The following is a 25,965-nucleotide window of genomic DNA, read 5'->3' as shown; positions in this document are numbered from 1 at the left end:
ACTGTTTCTGTGCTAAACATCTCCATGACATTAATTAATAGTGAAAATCACTTTCTTCTCTTTCCCGTTTGTCAGGAGCATTAGTTACATGGTTTGTGGTCGTTGGACCTCAGGAGGACCAGTGATGGCTCAGAAATATTAAAAGAAATTAGATCCATATAAATTATTGCCTTTTAAAGGGCAGAGGCCGGTTGCCAAGCATTTTCTGAACAAATTGTTGTGCTAGTTGGTGTATCTAGTGGGCAAATGGTTAACAGTCATGTGTTCACAACCTGGGTATCCTATTGACCCCAGACTTGAGTTTCTCGTTGTCGTCTTCATCATGGGGACTGTCTCGTCTTCCTGTGTAGCTGTTCCCTCAGCATGAGCTACTGAAACTGTCACTCGTGCATTTGTCACCGCTCGACTGTTCGGTGGCCCTTCTGGTTAGTCTCCTGTGCTCCACCATACCTTCAGCCCATTCACATTCTGCTGGTGTAACTTATCCCAAATTCAAGTCCTCCTCGTCAACGTGCATTAGCTTTTTTGGTGTTCTGACAACTCAATTTAAAATAGTCATGATTTGGAGATGCCGGTGTTGGACTGGGGTGGACAAAGTTAAAAATCACACAACACCAGGTTATAGTCCAACAGGTTTAATTGGAAGCACTAGCTTTCGGTGCATCGCTCCTTCACAATGACCTGATGAAGGAGCGACGCTCCGAAAGCTAGTGCTTCCAATTAAACCTGTTGGACTATAACCTGGTGTTGTGCAATTTAAAATAAGCATTTCAAATGCCTTCCATGGCTTGTAGCCTCTGTGTTCCTGTTGCACTTGTAGTCCTCTCATTTGTCCAAACTACCTGGCTCTTTTCTGCCTTTCTCCACTCCTTACTTCACCGTTGGCAACAGCCACACCCAGGCATTTTCTGCCATAATCTTTCAGCTTCTTTTCCTCTTCCTTGAGCCTCACATCTGCATCAATTTTATGGCCAAGCCAGCAAAAGATCTTTTGTTTGAGCACCAATAGGCGAGTTGTTGTATGTTGGTAAACCAAGCATTGTGTGGTGTACAGGCATGGTTTCCATCACTTCCATTATATCCAGAGCCCTGTATTTCAGAAGGTGCACGCAACAAGTCAACATGGACAAGTTGATAAACCCAGTGTCAATATCACTAAGGGAATGCACTATGTCAACAAGGTACCCTTTAATAAGCCACCAAATTACTCGAAATGCTTTGGACAATAGCTTTCTTCCGCAATTTAAAGTCATAATTTATTGCAAGAAACATAAATTTGAATAGTTGATGCAATTAATTGTCTTTTGTGAAAATCTGGAAATGAATGTCTTACCTCTGAATTATACCATTGCCTGTGTTGAGTATGTATAAGCAACAGACCTTCCAAGGAAACTGGCTGAGACATTTTCTGTGGGCGATAGAAGCTAGGTGTGTTAATTAGGCCTAGTGCCATGATGGATTGCTCTTGCCGGTTTGTTTGGAGAGAATGTTTTCAATTATTTTTCCAAATTTGGCCTATGATTCTCTGTCTCTGACAGTTTCCTGACTGGGAAGTGTTGAGCAGACAAAGATGGTACATTTAGCTCGCACCACCGTGAAATGAGAGAGCTGCATTTGAGCTGTTTCAGTATAGGTCCATTTCAGGAACACGGGGCCAGGCTCCAGTCTAGGCCACTGACCTTGACTGACTAAGGCAGAATCTCTTGATGGGCTGCAATCCTCTTTGATTGTGCAATGGTCACAGATCGCCCACTACAGACTTCTTTTTGACGTCATGTGTTATTTGGATGTTGCTGTTGGCAGCATTAAAATTCTTGTTTTAAAGTTTCTCCAACTCTTCAAAGAAAAGAGTTTTGTTTTTAAAGTGGGAGACTGATTGAAAATTGCTAGTGTGTCTATATTTTAAAACCAGTGATATGAGAGAAAGTGATTGATGTCTTTAATATTTGATGTGCTGAAAAACAGAAGGGAATATATAATCCCCTGTGGGATGCTATTTCCTGTTCATGCTTTGATTTACTGAGTGCTTAGGCAGCGTACGAGATTCACCTTGCATCCCTGTGACCTTGTCCAATTTGCATATATGTCTATTAAGCTCTCCAGCCCTCACCTTTCATCCCCACCCATGTGACCTCCATGTCACCTATTGCCTAACTCCCAGTCCATGCTCCTACAGAACCTCACCTCACCACCTTCAAAGGCATTCATCCAGTATCCACTGTGGGCAGTCCTCAGGTGTCATACCAAGACATTGAAAAGATAAGGTTCCAAAGAAAAAGATCTCACTTAAACATATTTGATATTAAAACTAAAGGTCTCATTCACGAGATCCATGAAATTGCCATCAGTGGTAAATTTGAACAGAACTTCTGTTCAAACCAAAGTCCTTTAATAGCCTTTTATAACTGTCATTCAATGTGTTAAATCAGATCCGCAACTAAGATAAGTGATTTTCGTTTTGTTGAAACTCAGCCAAGTATTCATATGCGTACAGCCATAATAACCCTTGGAAAATGTCAACAATGAAGTCTGTTGAATCTATGTCAACAGATGGCTGCTGTTCCTTTCTAAGTTATAACAGGTGACTCATCAATGTCACTGACAGCAGGTCTTTTTCTGTTCACTCCAAACGAGAACTGCAGTTTTTCTTAAAAGAGCTGGAGATTTAGATAACTTCAGGCCATGACACTTAAGCAGAACTTATCTGTCCTTCATGACGTTTAATGCCATTCATTCAAAATTATGACTTGCATACCATGCAGTTAAAGGTCCTGGAGTATTGAAATCAGTATGGATTTCAAATGTCTGTGCGGAGGTTAGGTATCTCTCCTGGCAAAACACCCAACCCCCCCCCCCCCCCCCACCCCCCTCCCTCACTGACAAAAATGTGAACTGGCGAACATGGGAATGGGATTTCCAAATACATGGCTCTCCTATAATTTATAAAGGTCTTGGTAGTATTGTCCTGACACTGCAAGAGTCTGGCCCTTGATCTGGTAAAGGATTCACTTCAGTTTACTGCTGAAAGTCAGCAAATACAACGGACGCATCTTACAGATCAGAATGAGAGGAAATCCCAATGATTGTGTATAACCTACACTCAACTGATGGGGACTCAAGGGCCTCTTACAACTAATGCCACTGAGTTTGATAGACATATTAAGCACAAATTATGATTGTCTATATGCATATAGTGGAGACTACTTGTGATTTACATTGTCCTCTAACTCCCTGAAGCATAAGTAATAATAATGGAATATCATTCAGGTACAAAAGGAAACTAACCTATTCAGTTCCTGTCAACCAAGGTTCCTGTGCTGTCCTGTACATGCAACCAACAGGGGCGGCACATGGCTTAGTGGTTAGAACTGTTGCCAGGGACCCGGGTTCAATTCCAGCCTCAGGCAACTGGCTGTGTGGCGTTTGCACACTGTTTGCCCGGGTTTCCTCTGGGTGCTGTGGTTTCTTCCCACAAACCAAAGATGTGCAGGTTAGGTCAATTGACATTGATAAATTGCCCATAGTTTTCAGGTATGTGCAAGCTAGGTGAGTTAGCCATGGGAAATGCACAGTTACAGAGATGAGGTAGATCTGGATGGGATGTTCTTTGGAGAGTCGGTGTGGGCTCGATGGGCTGAATGGCCTGCTTCCGCGCTATAAGGATTCTATGATTCCGTGTGTTATAATTGCAGCAAACCTTCCGATTTGGTCTGAGCAACTCCACAGGCACAGGTCTTGTTTGGGAAGAGGTTGCAACAAGGCTGCTGAGTCAGTAATGTGGAGAACCCCAGATGTGTGTGAAAATACAGCAGACAGATGCACTCCATTTGCACTGACGATCCCTCCCTCTGCAGCCCACAGTGATTTTCCATGGTTTTTGGATGAGGGAATCTATTGTATGGAAGTTATTAACAGATACTTAGCAACAGCTTTTTTAACTTCAGAGGAAAATTATGAAAGAGTTATACTGCAGTCAGATTGTTTTCTCTTGCAATGTAATCTAACTCAGGAGCATGACATAAACAGTGAAGGGTGCCTTCTGTTCACTCCCAAGTGACTGTGAACTACTGAAAGCCTTTCTCCTCGGCTAACAGCAACACAGAGTCACCACTCCGATCCAGACTTCTACTTTGCCAAACCATCAACCAATCGGTCTATTTATATCCATAGTTAATCTCCCATAACATTGCATACAGCGTGGGCTTCAGGCGAAGTGAGAAGGTAGGAAGTGAGAATGCCTGTTAGCATCAAATTCTGATTTTAATGTTACTTCTTGTTAAGGAGCCAGACTTGTAGCATTTTGGGAACAAAGATGTAGCTTTTTCTCTTCAAGTTTGAGTTTATTCTGGAGCCTAGCCATAGCTATTGAGAAGTGTCTTATAAGACTGGTGTCCTATAGCACCGCCACTGGTGGTTGATATAATTACAAGGTGACAAGTTTACATGAGCAGGTTCCATAGCAAGTTAAAATGGAATATAGGATAAAGTGAAAGTATAATAATTGTCTATGTGATGTATAAAATTGAAGTTTGCATTTGTGCATGTTCCCTCTGCACAAACCCTCCTGTTGTTTCAAATTTTGGTAGTACCTTTTTGACAATATTTACCATTAAACATCTAAGAGTACAGTAATAGTTTGTAATTATATGTCCCTACATAGAAAATGTTTGGTGACACTTTTTGATGAGCAGTCCGAAGATTTCTACCATTTATTTCTGGTCATTCTAGTTTCTAATGTAGAAAATAAAGATTATATTAAAATTCAAATGCATATCGCAGCAATAATATATTTATCAGTTGATATCCTTTCAGGTCTTGTAATGCATTTATTATTGTTTAGACATGGAAGCCTCAGCCTCTGCTGAGTTTATACATCTGCTGAGAGGGGAGGCATTGTTCGAATTCAGTTCATGCCCATTCTCTGTGAGGATCATTTCCCAGAATGCATCAGTAATTGTCAAGTTAACTCAATCATAAATATTTTATTGCGGATTGAGGGAAACATTCCATCAGGCTGAAGGACTTGCTCTCCTCCTGTTGTTGTTATTGAGCTCTGACTGCATTTTAAACTATAGACCTGTAGGCGGGGGTGGGGGTGGGGGCGGCTGGGGAACCTGGCCGAGGATGATCAGAATTGCCCCAAAAAGGTCCCACAAGGAGGGAGCAGGCTTCCTCCACCTCATGCTTCTGTCCCTGTGTCAATCTCCATGTGAGCTCCAACAGCAGAGAGGGCTCAACCAGATGTTGAAAGGGCTGCAGCTCAAATGTGGTTTCACTAACCTGTACTGGGTCTCTGCAGACCCACTGATTTAATTAAATACAGAAGATTCTGGAAAGATCCAGGTCTGGCAGTGTCTTTGCAGAGAGAACAATCGTTCATCAGCTTTCACCATAAATAGACAGGTGGCAGGAAGGGCTAAAGCAAAAGGAAAAGACTATAATAGGGTGAAAGGTAGGAGAGATTAAACAAGGAAGCACTTATTGGTTCATGGTCAAAAGCGAGTGATAATTGAATAAGTGAAGGAAGATACGCTGGACTCAATCTTGCATATTTTTGGCGCATTCCCAGTTGTACTATTTTGAGGGGTTTTTGCTCCAAGGTGAGTTCTCTCATGCTTTACATTAATTATCTAACCCCCAACCCAATGGTACCTCCTGCATCTGATTCTGACCCCATCTTGCTGTGCCTCAAACCATGCCTTGCACTTGGCCAAGCCTTGGCAAGCCGGTGTTGTCCCTCATCAGCAGTGGAATGGCATGGCGTACACTCATGCACATACAGCCCATTCTCTACACCCCATCTTAACAGTCTCTGTATATAAGTCAGTGGTACCCTCTTCCCAGTGCCCATTGTAATATTTTAGTGCCCTGGTTCAGTTTTCAAGCATCAGTGATACAGTGCAAAATCGCCATTAACCAGCACCTAACCCCACAGTATCCTAACACTGCCAGCCTCATCAATGGGCAATGGAGTGGTTGAATATTGAATGTATGTGAGTATTTAGAAACAGCTGTTTCATGTATTTTATTATTTTTTGATTTGATTTATTGTTGTCACATGTAGCTAGTCACAGTGAAATGTTTTGTTTTGTGTGCAGTACAGGCAGATCATAACATACGAAGTACGTCAGGGTAATAGAATAGAATGAGAAAAACAGTGTTATGGCTGCAGAGAAGATGCACAAAGAGTAAGATCAACATTGGATCTAAAATTTGAGGGGTCCGTTTAGATTCGAAGGCTGTGGTGCAGGCAGCATCCGAGGAGCAGGAGACCTCATGTTTCGAGCATAAACTGTTCATCAGGATCCATTCAGAAGTCTAATAACAGCAGCAAAGAAGCTGTTCTTGAATATGGTGGTATGTGTGTTTAAGCTTTTGTATCTTGTGCTTGACAGAAGAAGTTGGAAAAGATTATAACCAGGGTGGGAGGGGTCCTTGGTGATGTTGACTGCCTTCCTGAGGCAGCGAAAAGGATAGGTGGAGTCAATGGATGGAAGGATGGATGAGTGATGTGAACACTGGGCTGTGTTCACAACTCTTTGTGGTTTCTTATAGTCCTCGGCAGAGTAGTTGCCATGCTAAGCCATTATGTAACCAGATAGAATGGTCAGATTCACACTCAATGACATGCCACATGCATTTTGTCAACTTTTTCCTTCAGGAACACCTATTCAGGGTACCTCAAAGCTGACCTTATTCTCAATTTCATTTCCTCCTCATTCTCATCCAATCCTTTCACAAAAACAAAACCTTTTATCTTCCTTCAGATGTGAAGGGTCACAAGCTTCAACAACTGCTGGGAACAGAAAAATCCTCTGGATTCCTCTTCCACTTCATTGCCCAGCCTTCTTTGGATCTCACCACTTGTTGTGTGTTCACAATAGTTTCTGACCTTTCTCAGTTCTGATCCTGCCTGATCTGTCCTCAGAAAGACTTGCAGCTTTTCATCCCTCAATGAATTACAGTATCTGCATGGTTCTGAGCTCTTCTTTCATTACTTTTGCCTTCATGTCCACACCTGGGGCCTACAATCCACCCAAACTCTTGACCCTTTATCCCAGTATTGTCAAGTTGTTGAGTATTCTCCCTTCAGTGGTCTGTAATCCTCTCTGGAATTTTCCCTTGAGATCAGCCATCCTGAAGTTGTCTATCTCGTTGCTGTGCTTCCCTTGCTTGCCCTAATGTTCACCCTCTGAGCTTGCCTCACTCCGTTCCCTCTCGACCATGCCTCAAACCTATGGATAAAGATGGTGTTACTGCTGTTTGACCTACTGCCCTCTCGAAGAGACTGAGTTCTGTTTCTCTCCCCTGTGACATGAGCCCCATGATTCAACATCAAGTCATGGTCTCCAGGATTGTTACTGGATCCCATCTTCTGTAGAAAGTTCCCCTCTGCAGCCTCCAAACTAACCATTTCACATCCAGCTCCCCTTTGCAGGATCCACAAACAGGACAGCCCTGAGCGACCTATGCTTTCAGCTTGTTCCTGACCCACACAACTGATTTTTTTCTGAGCTTGACTATTTCTTTCTCCCACTTATCCATATCAGTGTCTGTGAATTTTCCAATGCCCCTCCGTCTCTGTTCCATTTGTTTTTCCTGCCTCTAACAATCCGTGCAGGCATCCAGTCTGTCTCTCTATCTTGACTCTAAAAAATAATCCGACATTTCCCTGTTCCCCATGATCAGTTTCCCAGTTGCACCTTCCAAGAGTCCCATGCTTAATTTAGCTTCTGCCATTCTTCTTATAGTTCCCATCCACCGTTAACCTCCTCTGTTTGCATAATGAACCACACCTCCCTTAACTCCCTCCCTCCACATGGTTGCTGTGGGCACCTGTATGTATCCTATCTATACTTGCGTCTCCGTGGAATACTTTGAAACATTTTTGGTGCACTCGGATCCAGTGGAGGGTGTGCACCCTCACTTTTCTCTGTCAATTGAAATCTGTATCACTGTTGTCTCCCTTAAAAAAAAATCTCTTCAATCCTTGGCTTCCAATCTCCACCCTTCCTTCTATCTCTATTGCACACTGCAACTGCACACACCGATCCTTGAAATGGTAAGATTAATTCTGCCTTAGAGCTATTGATGTCATTGTGCCTACCCCTGTCTGTGAATGCTGCCCCTGGGAAATACTGTCTTTCATGTTGATGCCAGGTTTCTCCTCAGCTGTTTGGGCACTGAGTGGTCCATTCTGCCTGGAATGTTTCCTGCTGTGTTTTTGTTTTTGTGAAGCTCTTCAACCGGCATGTTGCTTGTTGATCCTCATCTCCATCCCGATAGCTGGGAGGGCCTGGTTTCTTTGAGTTGGTGACACTTCTGTGGTAATGTCCTAACTATTCCAGGCGATGGTGCTGTAATCACTTTCTGAAACTAACATGACCAGCCAGCCTATTATTCATCTCTGTCTCCAGAGATAATGCACCAATCACAGTCCATTCCAGCAAACGCGCGTAAAACATGTCGATACCATTCCCTAATTTCAGCTTCCCCACTAACACAATCTGTTCCATTCCCAAATTCCAGCTCTCCCACTAACACAGTCCAGCCCATTCCCAATCCCACTCCTCTGCTATCACAACCTGTCCCATTCCCAAATCCCGGCTCCTCTGCTTATGCAATCTGTCCCATTCCGAATTCCCTGCTCCTTTGCTAGTGCAATCTGTCCCATTCCCCAATTCGCGGCGTTTCCACTAATGTAACCTGTCCCATTCCGAAATCCCTGCTCCTCTGCTTATGCAATCTATCCCATTCCCTAATTCCCGGTTTCTCTGCTAAAACAATCTGTCCCATTCCGAAATCCCTGCTCCTCTGCTTATGCAATCCATCCCATTCCCTAATTCCCAGTTTCTCTGCTCACACAATCTGTCCCATTCCGAAATCCCTGCTCCTTTGCTAATGCAATCTGTTCCATTCAGATCCTGGCTTCTCCGCTAACACAATCTGTCCCATTTCAAAATCCCTGCTCCTCTGCTAATACACACTGTCCCATTCTCACATTCCAGCTCTTCTGCTCACACAACCTGTCCCATTCCCAAATCCTGGCTCCTCCACTAACACAATCTGTTCCAATCACGTAATGGAATCTGTTTGGGTGGAAATGAGGAATGGCAAGGGAAAGAAGTACAGGTGGGATTTGATTAAAGGTCCCCAAAGAGATGCCTCACTGTAGGATGAGTATAAATGGGAAATAATGGAAGCATATCCGAAGGCACTACAATACTCTATTAGATTTAAAATAGTGATGAAAAGGATAGGCCAGATCTAAAAGTTGAAGTTCTAAATTGGAGAAAGGCCAATTTTGACAGTATTAGGCAAGAACTTTCAAAAGTTGATTGGGGGCAGATGTTCGCAGGTAAAAGGACAGCTGGAAAATGGGAAGCCTTCAGAAATGAGATAACAAGAATCCAGAGAAAGTATATTCCTGTCAGGGAGAAAGGGAAGGCTGGTAGATTTAGGGAATGCTGGATAACTAAAGAAATTGAGGGTTTGGCTAAGAAAAAGAAGGAAGCATACAGGTTCAGACAGGAAAGATTGAGTGAATCCTTAGAAGAGTATAAAGGAAGTAGGAGTATACTTAAGAGAGAAATCAGGAGGGCAAAAAGGGGACATGAGATAGCTTTGGTAAATAGAATTAAGGAGAATCCAAAGGGTTTTTACAAATACATTAAGGACAAAAGGGTAACAAAGGAGAGAATAGGACTCCTCAAAGATCAGCAAGGCGGCCTTTGAGTGGAGCTGTAGGAGATGGGGGAGATACTAAACGAGTATTTTGCATCAGTATTTATTGTGGAAAAGGACATGCAAGATATAGAATGTAGGGAAATAAATGGTGACATCTTGGAAAATGTCCATATTACAGAGGAGGAAGTGCTGGATGTCTTGAAAAGCATAAAAGTGGGTAAATCCCCAGGACCTGATCAGGTGTACCCTAGAACTCTGTGAGAAGTTAGGGAAGTGATTGCTTGGCCTCTTACTGAGATATTTGTATCATCGATAGCCACAGGTGAGGTGCCGGAAGACTGGAGGTTGGCGAATGTGGTGTCACTGTTTCAGAAGGTTGGTAAGGACAAGGCAGGGAACTGTAGACCAGTGAGCCTGACATCGGTGGTGGGCAAGTTGTTGGAGGGAATCCTGAGGGACAGGATGTCCATGTATTTGGAAAGGCAAGGGATAGGGATAAAATCAACGAGCACCACTGACACTTCAACCCCAGGGCATCAATGTGGATTTCAACAGTTTCCTCATTTCCCCTTCCCCCACCTCATCCTAGCTTCTAACCTCCAGCAACTCGATCCCCTGACCTGTCTGGACTTGTCCGACCTGCCCAGCTCCTTTTCCACCTATCCACTCCACCCTCTCCTCCCTGACCTATCACCTTCATCTCCTTCCCCACTGACTTATTGTACTCTATGCCACTCTCTCCCCACCCCCACCCTCCTCTAGCTTATCTCTCCACGCTTCAGGCTCTCTGCCTTTATTCCTGATGAAGGGCTTTTGCCCGAAACGTCGATTTTGCCTGTCCTCGGATGCTGCCTGAATTGCTGTGCTCTTCCAGCACCACTGATCCAGAAAGGGATAGGGATGGTCAACATGGCTTTGTGCGTGGGAAATCATGTCTCACAAACTAGATTGAGTTTTTTGATGAAGTAACAAAAAGGATTGTTGAGGGCAGAGCAGTAGATGTGATCTATATGGACTTCAGTAAGGCGTTCAACAAGATTCCCCGTGGGAGACTGGTTAGATCTCATGGAATACAGGGAGAACTGGCCATTTGGATGCAGAACTGGCTCAAAGATAGAAGACTGAGGGTGGTGATGGAAGATTGTTTTTCAGACTGGAGGCCTGTGACCAGTGGAGTGCCAAAAAGATCGTTGCTGGGTCCTATACTTTTCGTCATTTATATAAATGATTTGTATATTAGCATAAGAGGTATAGTTAGTAAGTTTGCAGATGACACCAAAATTGGAGATGTAGTGGACATCGAAGAAGGTTACCTCAGATTACAACAGGATCTTGATCAGATTGGCCAATGGGCTGAGAAGTGGCAGATGGAGTTTAATTCAGATAAATGCGAGGTGCTGCATTTTGGAAAAGCAAACCTTAGCATAACTTATACACTTAATGATAAGGTCCTAGGGAGTGTTGCTGAACAAAGAGACCTTGGAGTGCAGGTTCATAGCTCCTTGAAAGTGGAGTCGCAGGTAGATAGGATAGTGAAGTAGGCGTTTAGTATGCTTTCCTTTATTGGTCAGAGTATTGAGTACAGGAGTTGGGAGGTCACGTTGCGGCTGTACAGGACATTGGTGAGTCCACTGTTGGAATATTGCGTGCAATTCTGGTTTCCTTCCTATCGGAAAGATGTTGTGAAACTTGAAAGGGTTCAGAAAAGATTTACAAGTATGTTGCCAGGATTAGAGGATTTGAGCTGTAGGGAGAGATTGAATCGGCTGGGGCTGTTTCCCTGGAGCGTCGGAAGCTGAGGGGTGACCTTATAGAGGTTTACACAATTGTGAGGAGCATGGATAGGATAAATAGACAAAGTCTTTTCCCTGGGGTCGGGGAGTCCAGAACTAGAGGGCATAGGTTGAGGGTGAGAGGGGAAAGATATAAAAGGGACCTAAGGGGCAACTTTTTCATGTGGGATGTTGAGAGTTTGTGACTGGGCAAAAACTTGGCGAATTGAGTTAGTGTAGGAAAGTAAGAGGCCATGTACTTTAGTATATTTCAAAATGCAATGTATCATTTCAATGGAAAGAAACACCAAAAGAGTATAGCACCAATGGATCTTGTGCATAAAACATAAAAGGTTAGTGCGCAACAAGTAATTAGGAAGCCAGGTGGAATTTTGTCCTTTATTGCTGGGGCATTGGAATTTAAAAATAGGGAAGTCTTGTTACACCTATATGAGGTGGTTTGTGAAACTGCATCTGGAGTGTTGTATACATTTTAATCCCAATTTTTTAAGAAACTACACACTTGTATTGGAGGATGTTCTAGAGAGATTCACTTGACTAATTCCAAGGGTTGAGGGGTTGACTTATCAAGAATGGCTGAACAGGTTAGCTTTCAGTCATTAGAGTTCCGAAGTTATTGAAACATATGAGATTCTGATGGGGTCTGACACGGTAGATCTCGGAGTGATGTTTCGACTAGAGTAGTTATCATGAACTAGGAGATGAAGGTACAGAAGAAGCAGACACGTATTTACAACTGAGATCTGAAGGAATTTCTTCTCTCAGAAGATAGTGGGTGTCTAGAATTCTTTATGTCAGAGGGTTGTGGAAGCTGGATCACTGGAGGTATTTCAGGAAAGGTCAGTGTTTGAAATGTCGGGGAATTTTAACAATGTTGAGCTGGCACGTTTGAGGAGTGTGACCTGGGGCAGATCAGCCATGATCTTGTTGAATGGATAGGCAGAGTAGAGGCCTCTTCCTGCTCCTGTTTCTTACGTTCAATGGCAAATTCCATCTGCTCCATCACCCACAGTGTACACTATTTGAAAAAGTGTTTTTCTTGTTCACCTTTGAGCACAGCCATGTTTTGCAATGGAATTGGACAGACACCAGCCAGATAGATGTGTCTGGCTTGAGCCAGATATCTATAAATCGTTAACTATTATTTAAGCAGTTCAGTCTGTTCTGTTCCCTTTTGCAAAGTGCTCAGCTCAGAACGACGGTGTATTGTATGTTGTACGTTGGAATGATTGGCTACATTAGCACAACTACCAAAAGCACGAGGGTTATGTTTTGTCCAGGCTCTTCCACTTCACTCTTGAAGCCTGTGTGAGAGGTGAGAATTAACAATGTCTGTAATTCATGACTAAACTGGGAGTGCAGCTGACTAACAGGTGAAGGTGGAATTCATTGCAGCTTTTCTGACTCTTCCATATGTCTCACTCCAAAGCCACTCCAACTCTCACATCTTTATTAGATGCAATAGGCTGTGCTCATCATTTCTTTGAACTCTCCTATAGTGCCGCTGAGTTCCCAAGATACTGCATTTGCTTCTCACCAAGCTGAAAACAACACTGTTAGCATCACTCCCTCACCCCTTTACAGCATTTCATCTCATTTTATAATCTTTAATCCCAACAATTTGCCTTCATCTACCTGGTCATCTGACATCCTTCAGAGCCCTGAGCTGTGCTGGCTCTAGCCTGGAAAAAGTCCAAGTGAAAAGATAGGCTGCCCCTCAATTTTTTTGAATCTCTGAAAGAAATGGTGTCTGCTTTAGAAAACATTGGCTTGCGTTAACAAAACTGGGAAAGCGCTTTCCCTTCATCTGACTTGGCCAGGGCTTGTGTCTTAATATTAACTAGAATATAAATGTAATAAAAGGATATCGTGTGGTGGAAGGAATTGAAGGACTTAGTTTAGTGAGACAACTACAATCTGCCTATTCCTAGTAAAGTTTCTTGTTGGCAGTCGGGTAACCAATAAACTTCCCATTGTGAGTCTGTCCAAGAACGTTGTCCTTGTTACAGACACTAGCACTGTGTTCTTGCCAGTTTAGTTAATGACTCTTCTCTCTTTCATGCATAACAGCAAGGTGAACCTTTTCAGAGTTTTACTTTAAGTACTCACGATTGTATTCTTACCCTTGCCTTTCCAGAGGGAGACCTTCCAGAATTTCAATAGTGGTGTAAAAGTTCTTTTATTGAGTACGTGCAGTTTCATTGCACAACGGGCCAGGAGAGTTTTCAACTCTGTGAAGGTCTCTCTGTGTCCATATCTGTTAATTAGTTTGACGGATAGTTTTCCCACTTTATTAAAGCACAGATGTCAATCTGTACATAAGCTTCTTTGATGCTGTGGAATTGCTTATGTTTCTGTGAAGAGACTATACAATGAGGGGAAGGGAATGGTGCTTCCTGTCAATAAGGCAAGGTGCAGTGTTGTTTAACACAGTAGCCAATTTGCACAAAGGATGGTCCCAGAGACAGCAGTGAGGTAAATCATTTGTCTTGGGAGTCATTTGAGGGATAAATATGGGAAATAAGTGGAAGAGTTTTCTTTATCTTTGAACATGAGGAGCGGAAATGACCTAGTGATATTATCACTGGTCTATTAATCCAGACACAAAAAGTGTGGCACTGGAAAAGCACAGCAGGTCACGCACCATCCGAGGAGCCAGAGACCTAGGTAATGTTTTGAGGGCACGGACTCAAAATCTGCCACAGCAGAAGGTGGAATTTTACTTTGATTTTTTATTTTTAAAATCTGGAATTAACAGTCTAATGATGACCATGAATTCATTGTCATTGTTGGGAAAGCCTATCTGAAGGAATAAAAAAATCAATGCCGTTCACATCAGTTGAAAGTGTACATTTGGGCCATTGGCTAATGTCTTAACCAAAAGACAGCACCTCTGACAATACAGCATTCCCGGATTAGCCCACTGAGGTGTTATTACAGCCAAGGTTCCTTCATTTGATACGGTTCTAGATGGGATATCCCAAATCGTTTAGATGAGGAAGGTCCCTTTGGTTTTACACCCAGCCCCTCGGCTGGTTGCACCAAGTTTAACTTAAAAAAGATCCCTTTCCTTATGAAAACTTTCATTCCAGACCCAAATGGATTTGTGTTCTAAAAGGATCCAATTTAACCTGCATTTTTCTGTCAAATAAGAAGAGTGAGTTCATTAATTAGCAAGCACGTGAAAAAATGGTATCACTACACACATACACAATGTAGAAATAAAACATTAGCCCAAAACAAATGGGAGAAAGAAGAACAGATCAATCTTGGAATGAGAGTCTCAGAGCCATACCGCATGGAAACAGACCGTTCGGTCCAACCAGTCCATGACGATAATGATCCCAAACTAAACTAGTCCCACCTGCCTTCACTTGGCATATATCCTTCCAACATTTCTTATTCATGAACTTATCCAAACTTTTAAACATTGTAAGTGTAACTGCATCCAATACTTCCTCTGAAAGTTCATTGTACACACGAACCACTCTCTGTGTAAGAACATTGTCCTTTTTAAATCTTTCTCTTCTCACCTTAAAAGATATCACCTAGCCTTGAAATCCCCCACCCTAGAGAAAATACCCCTGCCATTCACCTTATCTATACCCCTCATCATTTTAGAAACCCGTATAAGGTCACCCCTTAAACTCCTATGCTCTAGTGGGAAAAAAAATCCCAACCTATCCAGCCTCTCCCTATAACTCAAATCTTCCATTTCTGGCAACATCATGGTGAAATAGTTTCTGAACCCTCTCCAGCTTGATAATTTTTTTAAAAAGGCGCATTTCGTTTTGCATTTTTTAAATGTTAAAGATCCAAAACATAATCAAAATAAAAAGCTTAAAACTACTGAAATGTAATAACTATAATCAAGTCGGCAGTATTGTTTGTGAAGAGAGATTAAACAGTCTTGTTCCCATTACTGGCTGGCACTGGTAGTGTTGATGTTGTCAGTTGAGCAATCAATTTCAAGTTTTGCGATTTGGCGGAAATTCTATTCTAGTTCTGTTCAATCGTGACTGAATTCCAGCATTCAAGGTGAGAGAGAAAGTTTATCCCTTATTTTACCTGTAATGCAGAGGTTTTTAAAATGGCTGTTCCCAAAGCTTACAACAATTCAGTCCATGCATTGGGATGTCTGATCAACAGCACACACAGTTTAGACTTGCAGTTAGTTAATTCATTTTTTTTGTATGTTCCTGACAGGTAAAACTGACTTGCTTGCAATGGGTGATTTTCTGCTGAAAGGGGATAGTCAACCTGCCATTATCTCTTCTTGTTATTTCTCTCCCTCATTGAAGTTACCCTCACAGTTTACAATTACAACATTCCATGGGCTTCCCTCAGGATCTTGCCAGGCAGTCTCTGAATTTACACTTCACAGTTCTCTTTTTTTTTCAAACCAGAAGTAACAAAATACATATGGATTTTTCAGGATTCTGATCCACCATTGTAACATCATTGTGTCAACCTAGATATGTGTTTTCGTCTTAGGAGTTTAGCTGAACCTGAGGTGAGAATGTCCCCATTGAACCAAGACTCACACTTGGGATGGTTTTGCTGGCTCTGCAACAGCAGGGGCAGGAATAGGATCCAAATTTCCTTTTCCCAAGAAAAAAACCCCAGCAACCATGTATTAGAATATGTCAGTGATGTCCTACGAAGCCAGTAGGAGGTTAATGCAGTTCAAAATGAAACAATTGAGCAATGAAGAGGTGGCAGAAGGTGTTGGAAATGTGGTCAAGGGTGCAGCAAAACTAACAATATGTAAAGAACTCCTTTGGGCTTTAAAGTTGTGCCCCTTATTATCTCAGGATGGGAATGCAGTTGAGACCATTTGAGTTCTCTGTGCTTTTTGATGGACTAAACATCCCCAGCTACCATGTGGTCTTGACGACAAGACTGACTGTGAAACAATTAGTAGTAATGAACTCCAAGTAACAGCCATTAATTTGTCACTTTGAAGATGCTGAGAACCGTTGCTGTTAGAGATTTAATTGAATAATGGAATGGAAGTAATGTTATCTCCCTACCCCAGTATCTCCTGTAAGGGCTCCCATGGATAAGATCGATGCATGGTTGTTGAAGCTATTGTTCTACTCTGTTAAATTCAATTTTCATTACATAGGCACATTCTAGTCTCATTTTGTGTCATATTTCACAAACAGGTTAAGAAGTAAATTCAGTAATTGCTGATGTGAATTTGAGATTTGTCAACCCATGCTTTATGATATTGGAGCAAGGGTAGGCCAATCAGCCCATCGAGTCTGCTGTGCTGTTCGATGCAATCATGGAAGATCTGATAGAACATAGAACAGTACAGCATAGGAACAGGCCCTTCGGCCCACAGTGTTGTGCCAAACATGACGCTAAGTTAAACTAACCTCTTTTGCCTGTCCTTGGTTCGTGTCCCTCCATTCCTTGCGTTTTCATGTGCTTTTCTAAAAGTGCCTAAATACTCCTATTGCATCTGCCTCCACCACTGCCCTGGCAGTGTGTTCCAAACTCCTACCATTCTCTGTGTAAAAAAACTTACCTTGCACATCTCCTTTAATAATCTTTACTTTCATTTTCCTGCCTTTTTTGGGTAACCCTCGATTCCTTTACTGATTAAAATCTCTCTGTCTCAGCCTTCAATCTACTTCATGGCCCAACCTCGACATCCCTCTGGTGTAAAACAAAGTCCACCGATTCACCACCCATACAGAGAAGCAATTCCTCCTCATCTCTGTCCTAAATGGGCACCCCCTCATTCTGAGATTGCAGCCTCTGGTCCTAGACTCTCTCACAAGGAGTAACAACCTCTCAGAATCTAACTTGTTAAGCCCCCTAAAAACCTTGCATATTTTACTGAGATTTCCCCTCATGCTCCTAAAGTCTGTTGAATACAAGCCTAACTTTCTTAGCTACTTCTTGTAAGAATATCCCTCCGTACCCAGGATCTGCCAGTGAACCCTCTTTGGACAGGCTGCAATGCCAGTATCTTTCCTTAGATAACCAGACTAAAACTGTTCAGTCTTCTAAGTGTAGTCTAGCCAGTATCTTCTATAATTTTAGGAAGATTTCCCTATTTTAATACTGTATTTCCTTTAAACTAAAGACTGACATTCCATTTGCCGTCCCTTTAATTGCTGAACTTGTACGCTAACCTTTTATGATTTATGCACAAGAATCTTCAAATCTTTCTGTGCTGCAGCTTTCTGCAAGTCTTTCTCCATCTCAGTAATATTGTGCTCCTGTATTCCTCCTGCCAAACCTTACGTTTTGCTACATATTGCTATTATTCTTTGTATCGTCCTCACCACTTGCCATGCCTTCTACTTTTATGTCATCCAGATAGCACATTCTTTTCCCCTTTCCATATCATTCATATATTTATTGCAAATAATTGTATCCCTAACACTGATCCCTGTTGCATTCATTGTGTTATAGGTTGCAATGCTAAAACTGACCCCCTTATCCCAATCTTTGTCTTCTATGACAAAGAGATGCAGAGTTCCGAAAGAAACTGAGCAAGTCTAGCAGCATCTGTGATGAAAGAAACATTAAAGGTTTTGAGCCCAACATAATGCACCTTTAGAATTGGCCATTGATTCCTGACTGTCTTTTCTGCATGTCCATCTTGTACAGTGTGAAACTTCATGACTTTGGCTCTTGGAGAGACCCAATTTATCAGTTGGTTTGTACCCCTTTCTATTTGCTGCTTCTGACCTGAAGACAGTGGCTTCTATAGAATACAATTCTGGTCTCCGACATCCCTCTGATACCTGACTTCATTGGCCGAACTTAATGTGTCGACGTCATCAGTCAGTATCAGTGGATCTCGGAACCCAGGCAGCGATTGCAATGGAAGCCCGCACTCAGTTGATGTCAATACGTACATCCTTTCAAGTTGGGAAATATGACTTTTCTGTTTCCCCACTTCTCACCACAGCATGGCCTGCATTTTTACTGCTCACACCCAATTACCACTGCCGTCGGCTGGCATTTTAAAATAAGCACAAAGAGGATAAAATCTGGGATCATCATTCACTGTACGACTTATTAACACACTGTACAGGGCACTGGATTGATGCTGGGCACTCTACATCAATAGGAGACCATTCTCTAATCAATCCTTGGTGGTACTTTGATCTGTCAGCAGACAGTTTTCCAGTTTTGCCATCTGATCTGCTGCCCATTGGATGTCCAGAAGTTTCAAATGTGTTGGGCGAGTGTTCAGTCATTCAGGCCACCAGACCAGGCTGACATCTCTGTGTTTATTTCTAGGTGGGGTTGTCCTGAACCCATCCTACTATGGGAGACCTGGCCACACCAACACCATGATCCACGAGCTGGGCCATATACTGGGCTTGTACCACGTTTTCAAAGGAGTGAGCGAGAAGGAGTCATGTGACGACCCGTGCAGGGAGACCGTGCCTTCGATGGAGACCGGGGACCTGTGCGCCGACACCGCACCAACCCCTAAGAGCAAACTCTGTCGGGATCCCGACCCTGTAAATGACACGTGTGGGCAAATGCAATACTATGACACGCCGTTTGACAACTACATGAGCTACACAGGTATGGGCTCCTCATTCAGTTCTTTCAAACATGAATAACTGAATCCAGAAAAAAAAATGCACGCAAGTTCATTAAAAAAAAACTTTTCTCACACCTTCTCCAAAATCCAAAGTCTCTTAAAATGTTAACAGTATTGAACAAAAGTTCGGGAAATTTCATTAATTATTAGTCAGCCTTAAAGTGTTGAAATGACCGGATTAGTTTCACTTTCACTCAGGATAGAGCAGAAATCTCTTCAGTAATTCAGTGATGGAGAAGTAGTAATGGGGAACAAAGAACTAGCAGAGCAATGAAAAGGTACACTGCATAAGTTTTCACAGTGGAAGACGCCAGCAGCAAACCAGAATCTCAAGAGTGTCGGGGGCAGAAGTGAGTGTAGTGGCCATCACTAAGGAGAAGGTGCTAGGGAAGCTAAAGGTTTGAATCACCTGGAACAGATGGACTACACCCCGAGTTCTGAAGAAGATAGCTGAGCAGATTGTGGAGGCTTTGGTGATGATCTTCTAACAATCACTGGAGTCAGGAGTGTCCCAGAGGACTAGAAAGTAGCTAATGTAACACCCCTGTCTAGTAACGAAGGGAGACAGAAGACAGAAAATTATAGGTTTGTGAGCCTGAATTCGATCATTGGTAAGATTTTGCAGTCCATTATTAGGGATGAGATTGCAGAGTACTTGGAAGTGCACAGTAAAATAGCGCTGAGTCAGCATGGCTATGTCAAGGGGAGTCATGCCTGACAAATGTGTTAGAATCCTTTGAGGAGGTAATGAGCAAATTAGACAAAGGAGCGCTAGTGGATGTGATCTATTTGAATTTCCAGAAGGTCTTTGACAAGGTATCATATAGGAGGCTGCTAAGCAAGAACCCATGGTGTTAGGGGAAAATTCTGGCATGGTTAAAGGATTGGCTGACTGGCGGAAGGCAGAAATTAGGGATAAAGAAGGTCTTTCCTAAGACAGCAGCCGGTGACCAGTCAAGCTCCACAGGAGTCAGTTGTCACAGCTATTCACTAATGATCTGAACAAAGGAACTGAGGGCATTGTTGTTCAGTTTGGAGATGACAGAAAGATAGACGGAAGGAGGTAGTGAAGAGTAAGTGGGAGGCTACAGAAGGACTTAGACAGGCTAGGAGAGTGGGCAAAGAATTGGCAGATGGAATACAGAGCGGAGAAGTGTGGGATTATACACTTTGGTCAGAAGAATAGAGGTGTAGACTATTTTCTAATTGGGGAAAGGCTGCAGAAATATCAAGCTCAAAAGGAACTTTGAACTTCTCATTCAGGATTCCCTTAAGGCTTATTTGGCAGTTAGGAAGGCAAATGCGATGTTAGCATTCACTTCAAGAGGTCTAGAATACAAAAACAGAGACGTTGTTTGGTGGAGGCGATTTGCAGGTAATGGGATGGTTGGGAAATGGGAGGCCTTTAAGAATGAGGTAATGAGAGTTCAGAGACAGTATGTTACTGTTAGAGTGAAGGGCAAGGCTGTTAGGTGTAGGGAATGCTGGATGATGAGAGAAATTGAGGCTCTGGTCAAGAAAAAGAAGGAAGCATTTGTCAGATATATATCAGCTGGGATTGAATGAATCCCTAGAAGAGTATTGGGGCAATAGGATTATACTTAAGACGGAAATAAGGAGGATGAAAAAGGGATATGAAATAGCTTTGGTAAATAAAGTTAAGTAGAATCCAAAGAGATTGTATAAATACGTTAAGGGCAAGAGAGTAACTCGGGGGAGAATGTGGCCCCTTAAAGATCGATATCTAAATGTGGAACCATGAGAGGTGGTGTGTATTTCACATCTGTATCGCCTGTGGAGAAGCACATGGAAGCTAGGAACTTAGAGAAATGAATAGTCTTGAAAGAGTTTTTATTACAGAAGAGGAGGTGCTGGAGGTCTTAAAAACGCATAAAGGTAAGTAAATCCCTGGGACTTGATCAAGTGTTTCCAAGAGCTTTGTGGGAAGCTAGAGAAGTGATTGCTGGGTCCCCCCTGAGATATGTGTAGCCATGAGTGAGATGCCCAAAGACTGGAGGCTGGCTAATGTGGTGCCACTATTTAAGTAAGGCTGTAAGGAAAAGCCAGGGAACCATAATCCAGTGAGTCTGATGTCAGTGGTGGGAAAGCTGTTGGAGGGGATTCTGAGGGACAGGAAATACATGTATTTGGAAAGGCAAGGACTGATTACGCATAGTCAGCATGGCTTTGTGCATGGGAAATCATGTCTCACTAACTTGATTGAGTTTTTGAAGGAGTAACAATGAAGATTGATGAAGGTATACCTGGTTTATATGGACATCAGTAAGGCGTTCAACAAGGTTCCGCATGGTAGACTGGGTTAACGATGTTAGATCACATGGGATCCGGGGGAGCTAGCCAATTGGATAGAAAATTGGCTTGAAGGTAAGAGACAGAGAGTCGTGGTGGAGGGTTGTTTTTCGGACTGGAGGCCTGTGACCAGCGGTGTCCCATAAGGTCCACTGCTGTCCGTCATTTATATGAATGATTTGGTTGTGAATGCAGGGGGTATGGCTAGTAAGTTTACCGATGCCACCAACGTAGGTGGTGTAGTGGACAGTCAAAATTTATCTCCGAGCACAATGGGACATTGATCAGTTGGACCAATCGGCAAAGGAGTAGCAGGTGGAGTTTAATTTTGGTAAATGTGACGTGTTGGATTTTGAAAAGGCAAATCAGGGCAGGACAGATACAGTTAATGGCAGGGCCTTGGGGAGTGTTGCCGAACAAACAGACTTATGGGAACAGGTGCGTAGTTCCTTGAAAGTGGAGTCACAGGTAGACAGGGTGGCGAAGGAGGTGTTTGGCAAGCTTGCATTTATTGGTCAGTGCATTGAATATTGGAGTTGGAATATCATGTTGCGGTTGTACAGGAATTTGAAATATTGTGTACAATTCTGGTCTCCCTGCTATAAGCAGGATGTTGTTAAACTTGAGAGGGAGCAGAAAGGATTTACAAGATGCTGCCAGGACTGCAGGGTTCGCGTTATAGGGAGGGGCTGAATAAACTGGGGCTTTTTTCTCTGCAGCGTTGGAAACTGAGGGGTGAACTTATAAAATCATGAGGGGCATGGATAGGGTGAATAGCCAAGGTCTTTTTCTGAGGGTAGGTAAGTTCAAAACTACAGGGCATAGTTTTAAGGTGAGAGGGGAAAGATTTAAAAGGGACCTCAACTTTTTCATGCAGAGGGTGGTGCGTGTATGGATTGAGCTGCCAGAGGAAGTGGTGGAGGCTGGTACAATTACAACATTTAAAAGGCATCTGGATGGGTATATGAATAGGAAGGGTTTAGAGCGAAATGAGTCAAGTTGCCAAGTGCTGGCAAATGGGAGTAGATGTGATTAGGATGTCTGGTCAGCATGGATAAGTTGGACTGAAGGGTCTGTTTCTGTGCTGTATGACTCTATGACTATATGTATTGCTGAGGCTCTGGTCAGACTGTATTTGGAATGTTGTGAGCACTAGGAAGAATGTGCTATCATTTGGGGTGGGTTGGGGGGGAGCAGATCCGGGGATTTACAAGAATAATCCCAGGAGTGGCTGAGGACTGTGAGTCTGTACTCTGTGAAGTTTAGAAGGATTGGGGTGGGGGGTATCTGTTTGAAACTTACAGAATACTGAGAGGCCTGGATAGAGTGGATGTGGAGAAGACATTTCCACTTGTAGGAGACACTAGGACCCAAGGGCACTGCCTCAGAGTGAGGGGACAACCCTTTAGAACTGAGATGAGGAGGAATGTCTTCAGCCAGAGGGTGGCGAATCTGTGGAACTCAATGTTGCAGAAGTGAGTATACAGAAACCTGGTCCATGTTTTCTGCCAACCTGGGTCTATAAGACTTGCCTGTAAGTCAGGGAATTCTGTGGACTTTGAAAAAATCTTCAACTTTTGTGGTGACTCAGGGAATAGAGAGGGCTGATTTCCAGTGTGTGACTCAATTGAAGGGCAGCACCATTACCTGGAAATTTTTCCCCTTCAAGCATTTGTCCAATTCTATTATGTATGTCGTTGTTGGAACCACTCCAACGTAGCTTTTCAGGTGCCATATTTCAGGCCACAACATGCTGCGTTAAAGTAATAACATTTCCTCATGTCATCTCTTTTGCAAATCACTTGAACTTCTGTTTCCCAAGTTACTGACCTCTTGAAATTCCTCCATTTCAATTTTGGAAGTGAGTGTCTCTTTTTAATAAAGCCTTATGTTGACTAATAAATTGGGGACTAACATTTTTCAAGTAAGATTGCTAATGCAAATGGACTCTTGATCCATTCTGCCTGATTTCCGCTCCAATGTACATCTGAGCCCTATAGTGTGTGACTTCCAATTTTGAATTCTGCTTTAAGCCAATTTATAACAATGTTTTCAAATTCACCACTCCCAAAAATCATCTATGTATATCATAAAGACGCTTCAAAGCTACCTTTTGTGATGCCAGGGTCTGCTTGTAACAGGGACAGCTTAATTTTGATAAGGCAAACCTTAATGCTCTTGACACAGTTTTTAAGCCACATACGTGTGTGTTTAAATTCTACAGTGTGCCCCACTGTGTTCAGTGCCTTTTTTATAGGATGAAGAAACACTTCCATCCTTAGCCGATCATCCTGCAAAACTGAAGCTTTAATATCAGTTCGACTAACGTCAACAAATCTACACATTTGTTGCTAACAACCCAAAGAAAAACTCTAAATTGCCGTTAGTGAACCTACTCATATCTTAATCCTCAGTTTTTCATCAAATCCTTGTGCCACTAGCTCCACATTAGTCTTACATTCCTATCAGAGGATGTCTTTTTGGTGTAACTCCACCTATGTGATGGGGCTGTCTGTCCCCTGTCTTGCACCCCTGTGTGCAGCATGCATTCCTGTCAGCTTTGTAGTTCTTGAGGTTTGGCAAGACAGTTTCATTAACTTGTCTTCTACATTGTACACATTCAGTAAGACTTCATGATCACAAGGGCTTCTGCCCTGGCGTGTGCTTTATTTCTCGACCTTGTTAAACTGCGCCCCCTACTGCTACTGTTTGACCATCTCTTCTGATTTATAGGAATACTTTCAATGACCTGAGGTCTCTTCTTGGGGCAATTTCACTCTCAGACCCACTCTTTCAACTTCCCTGGCATTTTTTGTTTGACCTTCCATCTTTGTACTTTATGTTTCCAATGCATGGACCTAATCTTGCCTCTCATCCAGCTTTTATGCTTTCCAATGACCTTCCCTGCTCTATTTCTAACAGCTGCATTTCTCTAGTTGTATTTGACTAGTCACATTACTTAGGACACACCTTTGGCAGTTGTCCTGCTGAGACTACTGACCCCATATCGACCATCAGAACTCATCTGTCCGTCATCAGACAAACTGTCAATTGAGGCAGTTGGATTTAGGAATGGAAAGTACCTGACTTCTCACTATTTTCTATTACTCCTTTAGACTCTTTGTGGTGGCACGGTGGCTCAGTGGTTAGCACTGCTGCCTCACAGCATCAGAGGGCTGGGTTGAATTCCGGCCTTGGGTGACTGTGGGAGTTTGCACATTCTCCATGTGTCTGCAAGGGGTTCTCCCCACAGTCCAAAGATGTGCAGGGAAGGTGGATCGGCCAGGCTAAATTGTCCCGTAGTGTTCGAGGATGTTCAGGCTAAGTGGATTAGCCATGCGAAATATGGGTTAGGATCTGGGTGAGATGCTCTTCAGAAGGTCGGTGCAGACTTGATGGGACAAATGGCCTCTTCCTGCACTGTAGGGATTCTATGAACCTGTGAATGTATAATCCATAGCAGGCAATCTTGATGATCCAAACATAGTGGTTCCCATGCTGTAGAATTATTATTTTTTCATCTTTACCACAAACCACCCCTGGGATTCTCCTTACTTTAATCTCTTCTCAGAAAACATATCTCCCAGATTGACCTGGTGTTAGCGAGTTTTGAGAAGATTTGTAGCTCAGGTTGAAGTTCTGGATGTAGGTTTGCTCACTGGGCTGGAAGATTCATTTTCAGATGTTTCGTCACCATACTAATAACATTTTCAGTGAGCCTCTGGAAGAAGCACTGCTGACGATTCTTGCTTTCTATTTATATGTGTGGGTTCCTTTGGGTTGGTCATGTCACATCTTGTAGTGATGTCATTTCCTATGGTGATGTCATTTCCGGTTCTTTTTCTCAGCAGATGGTAAATCAGGTCCAAGTCAGTGTGTTTGTTGATAGAGTTTGGGTTGAAACTGGTGTCCGATGGGCTTAACTTATAGCTCGAGGTTCACCAAATACTTTCTGAGACTTCAGCTTTAAGGAAAGACTTTTCACCTGTATGCAGTACATTCAAATTCTCTGAAAAAGTGGAGCTAATTGTAATCCCTTCTGAAACTGGATACTGATCACTTATTATTGATGGAACTTTAGGATTCCCACCAAAAGCTAACAATATTGACTATAATTTTCTATCATCTGCCGTGAATTCTTAGCATGTACCACCCACATTAGTGCAGATGATAATTTGCAGTTTGGCTGATCTGAAAACATGTTGTGACCTATTTTGTCTATGATATGGTGCCTCTCATGTTCTCCATTGCTAAAAGGGCTTTCTGCTGCTGTATTCACAGCATCCATGTTCATACTCCCACCCAGATTTCTGAATGAATTGTTGTCAAAAAGCCCAATTATCAATAAAAAGTTTTACCAGTGGTCCAACTCATGTTTCCCATTACTTTATCCAAACTTTCTTTTTACCTTTATTATGTATTATTGCTGAGTGACGAAATCTGATTGCCAAATCTACAAAATGTAAAAGGAAAATGTTTTGCTCTTTATCCTCTTCCTTTAAACCCACAGCCACTACCTCATTGAAATCCATTGCTGAGGTACTATAACTCTTGATGGTTCCTTACAAATTTCACATCTCTCTTCTATGAATT

General features: G+C 42.6%; 1 protein-coding gene across 1 annotated transcript in view; it reads left to right on the top strand.

The window, feature by feature from the left end:
- pappa2 (pappalysin 2) overlaps window positions 1-25,965 on the top strand; it is a 416,790-nt gene that overhangs the window by 92,617 nt on the left and 298,208 nt on the right. Inside the window, exon 4 of the mRNA XM_043700014.2 lies at window positions 18,750-19,043. Within this exon, the coding sequence (XP_043555949.2) occupies window positions 18,750-19,043 (294 nt within the window). The remainder of the gene's footprint in view (window positions 1-18,749; window positions 19,044-25,965) is intronic.

This window comes from Chiloscyllium plagiosum, unplaced genomic scaffold (assembly GCF_037043375.1).
Source record: "Chiloscyllium plagiosum isolate Xiang-an unplaced genomic scaffold, Cpla_swu_hap1 HiC_scaffold_9, whole genome shotgun sequence".
Classification (NCBI taxonomy): domain Eukaryota; kingdom Metazoa; phylum Chordata; class Chondrichthyes; order Orectolobiformes; family Hemiscylliidae; genus Chiloscyllium; species Chiloscyllium plagiosum.
This window is presented reverse-complemented; position numbering and strand designations above follow the sequence as displayed.